The 12149-nt window shown below is 46.1% G+C and overlaps 1 protein-coding gene across 10 annotated transcripts in view; it reads right to left on the bottom strand.

Moving 5' to 3' along the window:
* CFAP54 (cilia and flagella associated protein 54) overlaps nucleotides 1-12149 on the bottom strand; it is a 238111-nt gene that overhangs the window by 122815 nt on the left and 103147 nt on the right. For all 10 annotated transcript variants that reach the window (XR_012905249.1, XM_075933796.1, XM_075933789.1 and 7 more), the window contains 2 exons: nucleotides 11190-11301; nucleotides 1451-1575 (listed from right to left, as the gene is read on the bottom strand). Coding sequence is in view for 9 of the 10 variants with exons in the window: in XM_075933796.1 (XP_075789911.1) it covers nucleotides 1451-1575; nucleotides 11190-11301 (237 nt within the window). In the remaining variant the exon portion in view is untranslated. The remainder of the gene's footprint in view (nucleotides 1-1450; nucleotides 1576-11189; nucleotides 11302-12149) is intronic.

Below are 12149 nucleotides of genomic sequence, written 5' to 3'. Positions count from 1 at the left end.
CTCAGGGGTGCCCCGCTTGCAAAGCAGTCCTGGCTTGGTGTGCCCTGAGTGCCCACACTCGGCACATCACAGCACTCGGCCATCAGCCCGGCGGCACTTGCCGCAGGCTGCCATCTGGGGGGGGGGGGTCAATCAAGGGGCTTCAGGAGAGTTTCCACCCTGAGGAGCCCGCAGAGCCAGCCCAGTCCTCTCCATCGGGGGCTCGTACCCCATTCCTCCCTCACCTCCTTCCACTTACCCCTCCCTAGCCCCGCTTCCTGATGTACAAAATAAAGGACACGTGTTCAAAAATAGAAACTCTCTTTATTCAACAAAACTCGGGGAGACTGGGAAAAGGAGGTGGAAGAGGGGAAGAGAGAGGGTGGGAGAGGGGAGGGCAACTAAAATGATCAGGGGTTTGGAACAGGTCCCATATGAAGAGAGACTAAAGAAACTTGGACTTCTCAGCTTAGAAAAGAGGAGACTGAGGGGGGATATGATAGAGGTCTATAAAAGCATGAGCGGTGTGGAGAGGGTGCATAAAGAAAAGTTCTTCATTAGTTCCCAGAATAGAAGGACTAAAGGACACCAAATGAAATGAATGGGTAGCAGGCTTCAAACTAATAACAGAAAGTTCTTCCTCACAAAGCAAATAGTCAACCTGTGGACTCCTTGCTGCAGGAGGCTGTGAAGGATAGAACTAGAACAGAGTTTAAAGAGAAGTGAGATCAATTCATGGAGGTTAGGTCCATGGAGTGGTATTAGCCAGGGGGTAGGAATGGTGTCCTTGTCCTCTGTTTATGGAAGGCTGGAGATGGATGGCACGAGACAAATGGCTTGGTCATTGTAGGAATAAGAGATCCTCCGGAAAAGAGCTTATTTTCTGGAGGATCGCGTCCAGACTGGCGCTTTTCTCCGGCTTATCTACAAGCCGGAAAAAAGCGGCAGCCATGAAAATGCAAATCCCGCGGGGGATATTTAAATCCCCCACGGATTTGCCTATTCCCAAGTGCTACATTAGCATCCCTATTACGGAATAAGGGCCAATGTATACGTAGCCGTAACGTCTAAGCTCCCTAGCACAGTCAGTCAACACAATTTCAAATGTTTCTGCATTTTAATAGGGCTTTTCCATTGTGATAAGCCAACTTGATTGATTTAACACAACTGATAAACACAGCCCTCTAGCCCTTCAAGACGGGGTCTCAGAGAGCTTTTACTACATGTTGATAGAATTCTGAATTAGATTAGCCAGGAGATAGATTTTGTGACCATGGTTTGAAGCACATGTTATACCACACCAGAGTGTTGCAGTCTGTGAAACTGCTGTTATATCAATCCCTCCTGTTGTTCATTCCCTTTACATAAATTTGGAAATGAGACACAGACATCAGTACAAAGTAAATTTCCATTTAATCGTCTCCTTTTATATGGTGAGTATAAATACTGAATTCTAATCCTGTTAATTTACCTTTGTGCTTCCGGAGATTTCCCCAGATTTGGACGTCTCAGGAAATATTGTCTAAGACTCTCTCTTCCTCTAAAAGGGGACATTACTTCTTTCCTTGGTTTCTTCAAAGTTGATGCCTCTAAGGGCTTAGAAAGATATTTTCTGTATCATAAATTAATTAAATATTTCACATCTAGAACTTTAGACACATTAATTACATTTACATCACTATTTACATCCAAAATGTGTTGTAGTTCACATCTATTTAAACATAAATGGAAAATTAATGTTAGTACTATTTGTCAAAATATGCCATATATTATAAATTGTAGTGAATGAAAACATAACTACACTGACAACTATTAATATCTGGATTCAATGAAGCTATACTAGAAGAAGAAATTTTTAAAGAATCAATCACATAAATCACTGAAAAAGTGCCAGGAAATACTAATTATGCAACAGAAGAAGGAGCTGTAAAAGTTCTATGAATGCTATCAAATGAAATGTTACCCTTTTACAAATTTCAAGAAGATAATGATATTACATACTTTCCTTTTAATTTCTTATACATATTAGTACTCGGACATTTCTTTAAAATCTCCCTACAGAAATATTTCACAAATTGCTTGAAGAAATGCAGGATAAAGACTTCAATTTTGTTGTAATCTATTTTTAAAGAAAGTAATTCCCTGACCATCTTACATATCTCATGAACTGATTATTACCTCTTGATTGTTGTGCAGGGGCACGTCTCGTTTAGCGGTGCCAGTAACCTATTTCAATTATCTCCCCTCAGAACCTAGTGGAACTCAAACATTTCTGGAGGGCCACAAGGGAGAATACTGCTCCACAATAAACTATTGTATTGATAGTTTGATAGAACTATATAGCTATCTTTTGTTCTCAACTATCAATACAGAGGATTCCTTAACAGTACTCTTCAGTTCTATCCTTATATGTCATGACGGATTACATATGACCTGCGACAACTAAAGCTAAGACAATGGAAGCTAATGTGATGTTATTGATTTATAAATCCCTAAATATCTTCAGATCTCTCTATTTGAGACATCACCTCTCCTTGAATGCAACACAGTTGTAATCAGTGGAAGTACTCATGGTAACTTCCCCTTTCTTTCAAAGGAAGCTGCTGGCAATGTATTGTCTGACTATGCCAAAGGAAGGAGAGGAGACATTTGACATGAGTTTAATCAGTCTGCAATTTTATAATTTGATGTCTGGTATAGTTTGGACCTCCCTGGTCCAGCACAATCAGGACCTGACCGGTCCCAAATGACAAAATTTGCCAGACTAGGGGAGGTGCCCCCTGCCACAGGCCCCGAGCCAGCCGGCCCCCTGCTTCCGGCCCCCTCCACCCTATTTCCTGTTCTCTTACCGCCGACCCTAGCCCTGGGCAGCCGGAGCTCTCCAGCTCTAGCCCTGCCCATGTTGCCAGGTGAGACCAAATTTCCCTAGCCCTGTGCTACCCTGGGCAGCCAGGCTTCTCCAGCACCCAACCCTGCACTGCAGCTAGCTGTCGGGGTTCTCTAGCTTCATGCTGCTGTGGGCTGCCAGGCTTATGGCTGCCAGCCCCATGCTGCCACAGGCATATGTAGCTCTCCAGCCCCCGGCTCCACACTACTGTGGGCTGCCAGGATTCTCCAGTCCCTGGTCACAGCACTGCTGTGGTGCTCTTCTAGTCCCGCTGTCTCCAGCCCCAGCCACGCTGCTGGCCCTCCTGCCATTAGGCTCCAGGGCTCTCAGACCACAGAGTACTGGTTTTCAGAGGTGTAACCTGTATTAGCTAGCAGATAACAGTGTTCAGTGCAGGTAACCCCCATGTTTATTTCTTAATTGCCCTGGGGCTCCTCCTCTTTTCCCATCCATGTCCTCCCAAGAAATCCATTGCCAGGATCTTACCATCCACCTACTCCTCATAGGAGGGTTAAAGTGAGTTATAACAATGGGGAACTGTTACAGCAATTCCCAACAACCCTCTGTTCATTCCTTTAATGAACACCTCTTTTTAAGTACTTCCCAGGCCATTTATACAATCCTATATTTACCTTTCCTGTAGAGTACCTGCACTGAACAACTGCCCTACAATTAAATAAAAAGAAGTTACTCATTTTGTGCAGTAACGACAGTTCTTTGAGATGTGTGTCCCTGTAGGTGCTCCACTGCTGGTGTCAGGTTGTCCCAGCGCCACAGATTGGCATTTTTCTAGCAGTATCTGGTCAGGCTGTGCATGCGCAGTGGTCAGCATGTGCTGTTCATGCCTTTGCAATTTGCGCACGCGTCCCAACTCCCCTTTGTTTGTATATGCCTAATTGGCCCGGGTCTAGTCCAAAGAAGAGAGGAGGAAGGATGAGTTATGGAGCACCCACAAGGACACACATCTTGAAGAACCGACATTACTAAACAAGGTAACTTCCTTTTCTTCTTCGAGTGATGTCCCCATGCGTGCTCCAGTGTTGGTGACTACATAGCAGTATCCGGATAGATAGTAGGTGGGCTTCAGATTTAACGTTTATAAGCTGTGGAGAGTACTGCATTAGCAAATGATGAGCCCGTATCTGTTGATGTTAAGATTGCATAATGTCCCATGAAAGTGTGGTTGGATGACCATGTGACTGTGCAACAAATGTCCTTAAGTGATACTTCTTAAGGAAGGCTGCTGATATAGAAATAGCTCATGTGGAATGCACCCTGGGAGGTGCAAGGAGTACTCTGTTTTGTAGAGAGTAGCAGTGGATGATGCATGACATCGCTGAGATGAAAGTGGCATTCCCTGACAGCTTTTAACAATTGAAACCAACAATGTCTGTGATTTAACATGAGGCTTTGGATAAAACCTGGGGACAAAAGGTTCAGTTATGTGGAAACTGGAGCAGACTTTAGGCAAGAAGGATAGGTCAGGACAAAGTATGACCTTATCTCTATGAAATATAATGTAGGGAAGTGCTGCTGTGAGGGCAGCAAGTTCACTAACTCTTCTCACTGATAAAACAAAAGGAAAAACTATGTAGCACTTTAAAGACCAACAAAATGGTTTAATAGGTAATGAATACAGTCTTCGTAGTTAACAGAGGACATGTTGCCCAAGGTTCAAAAGATGGTCTGGTTAGTGTATTAAGTACCAGCTCTAGGTCCCACATCAGAGATAGTGGCCTACATGGAAGATTAAGGTTGTGAAGGCCTTTAAGGAACCTTCTTGTAATGGGGTGTGCGAAGACCGAGAACCCAGCAGTTGGAGGGTGGAATGCTGTCAGCATGGCTAAGTGTACTCTGAGGAAGAGAATTGACAGTCTTTGTTGTTTCAGGTGCAGGATGTAATCAAAGATTATATGAAGAAATGCAGCAGATAGGTCAATATGATTGCTCTGACACCAGGCTACAAAACGCTTCCACTTGTACAGGTGGTCTTACATCTGCTGTGGACTAGAATATCCTTTACTTGTTTTGAGCATAGTCTCTCAGCTTCAGAGAACCAGAGAGGAGCCAAGCCATCAGGTGTAGTGTTTGCAGCTGAAGGTAGAGAAGAGTGCCTCCTTTCTGGAGAAGGACGTCTCAGCAATCTGGAAGGGGGTAAGGAAATTGAAGAGACATCTAATAAAAATAGGGAAACCAAGTCTGTCTGACCCAGAAGGGGGCTATCCGAATAACTCGGGCACTGTCTGATTTGATCTTTTGGAGGTCCGTCAGAATGAGAAGGATGGGGGGAAAGCGTAATAGAGGTGAGCGTCCCATGTGATGAGGAAGGCATTGACCAATGATCCTGGTCCTATCCCCACCCTGGAACAGTATCATCAACACTTGGTATTGTGATGTGATGCAAGCAGTTCTACGAGAGGGAAACCCTATCTCTATAACACATCATGAAGGACACACATGTGGACTTCCTACTAGTGGTCTATTGTGAAGTGTCGTCTGAGGGTATTCCACAATTGGCCCCAGAAAGGCATGACTCTATGAGGCCGATGCTGTTGGGTATTCCATAGGTGTACAGCCTCTGCACAGAGGGATCAAGAATGAGCACCACCTTGATGGCTGATGTAAAACATCATAGTAACATTATCAGTGAGGACAAGAACCGTACAGCCACAAATGTCCAAAAGTAAGTGCTTACATACATTGCATACAGTGCGTAGTTCCAGCAAGTTGATATGGAGATGGGATTCGTGAGCAGGCCATCTGCCCTGAGCAAAGTGGTGCTGCAAGAATGCACTCCATTGAAGGAGGGAAGTGTCCGTAATAATCTGGATGGATGGCTGTGTCTGATGGCATAGGATACCCGTGAGGAGGTTTTCACAATTGGTCCACCATCATAATGAAGCAACGACCTTTGCAGGAATCGAAACCTGCTTGCGTAAGTGGTATTTGGATGGGCATGGCCAGTACTAGGGACAACAAAAGTGCAGACGTGCGTGCTGGACCGCGTATGTTGTGGCAGCTATCTGGCCCATGAGCTGGAGGCAGGTGAGTACTGGTATGGTGGGGCTGGAAACCATGACCGAAACAAGGTTCCTTATGACATGAAAACGCTGGCGCGGAAGGTATGCCTGTACTGTCATGGAATCCAGACAAGCTCATATGAACTCTAGAGAGTGGGTAGGACATAGGGTTGATTTCTGTTTGTTTATGATGAGGCTGAGAGATTCGAATGCCCCCTTGGTAAAATGTATCATGTCCTTTGTGACTTGTTGGGAAGGACTTCATATGAGGCAATCATCCAGGTATAGAAAAATCATAATACTCTGGTGACATAGACAGGCTGCAAGAATGGTCAGAGTCTTTAAGATGACTCTGGGAGCAGAAAAAAGTCCAAAAGGAAGGACTCAGTACTGGAAATACTAAGACGCAACCGTAAAACAGAGAAAACATCTATGTGATGCTTGTATGGACACATGGAAGCAAGCATCCTGAAGGACAAGGGCTGTGAAGCAGTGTCCCTTGTCCAGTGCTGGGATGATTGATGCGAGTGTGATCATTTTGAACCACTGCTTGCAGAGCAATTTGCTTAGCCGATGAAGCTCGAGGATGAGTCTCCAACCACCTGTTCTCTTCTCTGTGAGGAAGTAATTGGAATAAAATCCCCTGCTGTGACATTGGTTGGGCATCCTCTCTCTGGCCTCCATATGAAGATGATCTCCTTCTTGTTTTAGGAGTTTTTCATGAGAGGGGTCCCTGAAGAGGGACAGGGAGGGTGGGGAGGCTGGAGGAATGGAGATGAGAGGGATGATGTATCCACATCTTATGATCTTGAGGACCCAACGGTCCACATTAGTTGATGCCCACTGGTTGCAAAAGGACCGCAAAGGATGATAGAAAATCACCACGTTTGTAAGGCACTGGTAGAGAGGAGAAGTCAGGCAGGCACTCAACCAAATCCTTCAAACTGCCACTTGGAGGAGTGTTGAATGGACAAGTGGGTATTGGGAGCTCGTTTTCTCTGGGCCCTTATCCTGGAATGACCCTGGTCAAAAGGTCTTTATTGCTGTCTTAGATAAGAGAAATCTCTCTGCCTCTGATAAGGAATGTAGCACCTCCTACAGTAAGGAGGTGTATACATCCCTAATTTATGGAGGGTCATGTGAGAATCCTTACTGGAGTGGAGGACCTCATCTGTTTAAGCTGCAAAGAGCTTGTCCTTGTCAAAAGGAGAATCCTTTTGGTTTAGAGTTCCTTTAGGACTCGTGCGGCTTGTAGCCATGACATTCGGTGCATCACATTGAATATTGCCATTGTTCTTGCTCCTGTGTCTGCTACGTCCAGCACCATCTGTAATGCAGTCCAGGATGTGGTGTAACCCTCCTGCATTACTGATTTTAGGATTGGCCGTTTATCGTTTATCTGGAAGATGTTGCATTAGCTCAATCAATTTTGCATAGTTGTCAAAGTCATGATTGGCAAGTAAGGTGGTGTAGTTGGCTATTCAAAGTTCTAATGTTGAAGAAGAATACATCTTCCTACTGAAAAGGTGCAGTCATTTGGATCTGTGGTGAGCAGCATCCACCACTAGAGAAATGGACTGTGGATGTAAGAACAGAAAGTCCATGCCCTTGGAGGGTACAAAATATTTTCTTTCCGCTCGCTTGTTGGTAGGGGAGGGCTGAGGCTGGTGTTTGCCACACCTCATCAGCCACCTCCATGATTGCCTCATTGATTGGAAGCACTATCTTTGACTTGGCCAATGACTGTAAATTCTTTAGGAGTTGGTATTTTTTCTCCTGGACCTCAGAAACGGTTGTCGCTTGGCTCATAATAACTCGTTTGAAGAACTCTTGAAATTGCTTCAAGTTAGCTGCCAGTGATGAATCATCTGGTATCAACGTCTCATCGAGAGAGGAAGAAGATCTGTCAGTTGGTGAAGTGTTTGGTCGGTGGGGGGGGTCAACCTCATCGATGATCTCTCCCTCTTCAGTGTCTAAGTCTTCTGTTGGAAGAGGGCTGTGAGGGTGAGAGATTGGCACCAGTCTATGGGCAGGAGTTGAAGGTGCGGTCAAATGGTGTCTCGATGATGGCCAGTGATGTCAGGGAGACCAATGCAGTGAACAGTGGTGAGGATGATAAAACCAGTCTGGGAACAATGGAGGGTGATGAGGGTACTGTGGTCTGTGCCTATCATAAGGTGGATGTGACCTAGGAGGAAAAGAGAGTTGAGAAGGGAATACACTTCTGTGGTCATCGTTGAAGCCTGAAAGAGCACCAGTGACTTGCATGAATGGGAAGATCATCTTGATGATGGTGGTGATGAAGACAGATGCCTCACAGTGATGTCATGCAGTGATGTTGACTGAGGCATCGAAGTTGGCACCAGCATGCTGCACTGAACCACAACCTCATCTAATGGTGCTACTGAGCACGGTGCCAATGGAGGTAGTGCTGGTGCGAAAGCACTGGATGTGGACTCCGTGTGTGCAGGAAGGGTCTAGCTGACTTCATCCTTGACTTCCTTGGTGCCGAAGTTTTGGTTGGCATCTGTGGCACAGGCAATGCTGAGGGTTTGTCTGGTTCCTGGACTTCGGCTGTCTTCGGTGCCATGACCAGAGGCAGTATTGGGGTCTGCGTGTGCCACGGTTTGATGCAGCACAGGAGCACCCAGTGCCAGATGTGCCCAGTTTATATCCCATACTCACTCTGGGTATGTCTACACTACAAAGTTAATTCGAACTAACAGACGTTAGTTCGAATTAACTTTGATAGGCGCTACACTAGCGCTCCGCTAGTTCGAACTTAATTCGAACTAGCGGAGCGCTTAGTTCGAACTAGGTAAACCTCATTCTACGAGGACTAAGTCTAGTTCGAACTTACTAGTTCGAATTAAGGGGTGTGTAGCCACTTAATTCGAACTAGTGGGAGGCTAGCCCTCCCCAGCTTTCCCTGGTGGCCACTATGGCCAACACCAGGGAAACTCTATGCCCCCCTCCCGGCCCCGGACCCCTTAAAGGGGTACGTGCTGGCTACGATGCCCATGCCAGACCCTGCACCTGGCACGGCTCGAGCCAGCCACCCGATGCCTCTCAGCCCTCCCCCTCTTCCCGGGACCAGGCTGGCGGTTCCCGGGAGCTTGCCCGGGACCACAAGAGGCGGGCACCTGCCTGGTCTAGTACGGACATCGTGGACCTTGTCCACAACCTCCACACTAGGCACAGGAAAGAGGCCGTCTAGGGCAGGAGAGCAGCCAGCGGGCCACCCAGGAGCAGGTGTGCATGAAAATCAAGGTGGTCCACTGAGACCCCCGACCCTGAGCCCTGAGCTTACAATGGCTGTCCTGGGTCAGACCAAAGGTCCATCTAGCCCAGTAGCCTGTCTGCTGACAGCGGCCAACCCTAGGGACCCTGGAGGGGATGGACTGAAGACAGTGACCAAGCCATTTGTCTCGTGCCATCCCTCTCCAGCCTTCCACAAACTTTGGGCAGGGACACCACTCCTACCCCCTGGCTAATACCACTCCATGGACCCAACCTCCATGAATTGATCTCACTTCTCTTTAAACTCTGTTCTAGTTCTAGCCTTCACAGCCTCCTGCAGCAAGGAGTTCCAGAGGTTGACTCTTTGCTTTGTGAAGAACTTTCTGTTACTAGTTTGAAGCCTGATATCCATTCCTTTCCTTTGGTGTCCTCTAGTCCTTCTATTATGAGAACTAATGAAGAACTTTTCTTGATGCACCCTCTCCACCCCAGTCATGCTTTTATATACCTCTATCCTATCCCCCCTCAGTCTCCTCTTTTCTAAACTGAAAAGTCCCAGTCTCTTTAGCCTCTCTTCATATGGGACATGTTCCAAACCTCTGATCATTTTAGTTGCCCTCCCCTCTCCCACCCTCTCTCTTCCTCTCTCCCACCTCCTTTTCCCAGTCTCCCCCAGTTTTGTTCAATAAAGAGAGATTCTATTTTTGACCACACGTTTTCTTTATTTTGTACATCAGGAAGGGGGGCTAGGGAAGGGTAAGTGGAAGGAGGTGAGGGAGGAATGGGGTACGAGCCCCCGATGGGGAGGACTGGGTTGGCTCTGCGGGCTTCTGGGGGTGGAAGCTCTCCTGCAGCCCCCCAATTGCTCCCTCTCCCCAGATGGCAGCCTGCGGCAAGTGCAGCCGGGCTGATGGCCGAGTGCTGTGATGTGTCCAGTGTGGGCACTCAGGGCACTCCAAGCCAGGACTGCTTTGCAAGCGGGGCACCCCTGAGAACTGTATGTCCGGGGTGGGGGTAGGGTCCCTTTAAGCACAGCCCTTGGCTAGCCTGAGGCAGCAGCTCCACGCTCTAAGTCCTCATCTGATGCCCTGCTGGCACTGCTTCTGGCCATCCTTAACCCCGGTTCAGGGTCCACTTAATGTGGACATGCTAGTTCGAATTAGCAAAACGCTAATTCGAACTAGTTTTTTAGTCTGGATCCATTAGTTCGAATTAGCTTAGTTCGAATTAACTAATTCGAACTAAGTTAGTTCGAATTAGCGCTGTAGTGTAGACATACCCTCTGGGAGTTAGGGAATGGGCTGGAGAGACCTTTCTCTTCACGGGCGGCGTTGATGAAGCGGAAGCTCACCCATCTCTTCTGTGAACTAGCAGACTCAGATTGACTGCTACCATCTCAGGATCCCAGAAGCTGCAGAGGCTCAAGGCACAGAGCTGCTCCTTTTTAATCCTACATTGCCAGGGCATGAGTCAGTGACCATGCTTCCTTCTTTTGTAGAAGTTTTCATTTCCCTCCCACCAGCCATAAAGCACTGTTTTCTTCACTGAGGCAGCCAGCCAAACACCCACCACCACTTCCCCACTGACAGTGTTCCCTGTAACCTAAGCACTTGGGTGGCCAGCCAGGAGAGATTAAAATGCTGCCCAGATGGTTAGTAGAGCATCCACAGCTGGCAGCATGTATTTCTACTGGTGGTGAACATCTGCACATGCCTCAGTGTCCATAATAAATTTTATTTCACACACGGATGGTAAAAATCTGCATATGGATAGAAAAGATTAGAGGGAACAGTGGTGCAGGGCCGCCATTCTCTATGAATTTTGGAATTCAGTACTGTGAAATTTGTTTGAAATATCTTATATCTGTTGGCCTTCAAGGCATACTGCAATGCCTATGTTTTCCAGGATTTTTAGATGGGGCATCTTGAGACCTGAAATTTGTGCCCCAAAAGCTAGGAATCATGCCTTTATCCATTTCTGATGTTTAATCTTGTTCGTATTATTTTGCTTATTTTGTTGCTATATATAAATGACATAAAGCTCTAAATTAAAATACAACTCACTTTTTGGAATTCCACTACTGCTGCTGTATGCCGCTTTGCATCTTCAGATACACTGAGCTCACTTACTTCCCTTGTTAAAGTTCCCTTGATACCAAGAAGGTGGTTATTCCTCCTAATATAAAGGGAACATTAAAGTTAGTAATATACTGACAAAGGACCTTGTCTTCAGGAAGAATTGGGGCATCTGGAATTCCTATGGACTTCAATAGGAAATGTGGGTGTTCAGAATCTCAAAGGAACTTTGTCCTAGTGTCTTAAGTGCTATTATTCTTTATAAGTCTCTGTAGACTATCCTACATATATATTAAGGTTTACAGATAGCTTAATTACATCAAACATTATTTTTGTTCTTCCAGTTGCACTGACTAAAAAGGCTTAAGCCACTCTCTCTGACTTAATTATCGGCAAGACTGGAAGCTCAGTAATATTAGCGAGACAGGGAGCAGTCTATCCTTCTGATATCACTGACACAAACCCAATGGCTACATTGCAATGTAGAGTATGTGAAAGAGAGGTTTTACACAGACAGCAAGGGAGAAATATCCTTTCACAATTGGATATAATCTCGGAAGCTGTACAGCCCTTGAGGTTCATTGATCTTTAGCAGGCCAGTAACCATGGAAGCACTATTACCTTGGATGGAATTCTTAGGCCATGTCTCTATGTGCCGGTCTATCTTCCGGCGTTCGATTTAGTGAGTTTATAAAGACCCACTAAATCGAATACTGAGGACGCCCCTTTTGATACTGGTACTAGTTGATGGGAGCATTTCTCCCGCCAATCTCCCACTGGGAAGACAGTGCCAAAGCTCATCTTAAGATATGTCGACTCCAGCTACATTTTTTACATAGCTGGCATCTGTTGGTACCTTAAACCAACCTTTCCCCGTAGCATGTACTTTGTCATACATTTACAGACTTTATTGTATCTGGGATTCTGGAGACAGAAATCAAAATTATT

Source organism: Pelodiscus sinensis, chromosome 1, assembly GCF_049634645.1.
Source record: "Pelodiscus sinensis isolate JC-2024 chromosome 1, ASM4963464v1, whole genome shotgun sequence".
NCBI classification, from domain to species: Eukaryota; Metazoa; Chordata; order Testudines; family Trionychidae; genus Pelodiscus; species Pelodiscus sinensis.
The sequence above is the reverse complement of the archived record's forward strand: the minus strand, read 5'-3'. Positions and strand labels throughout refer to the sequence as shown.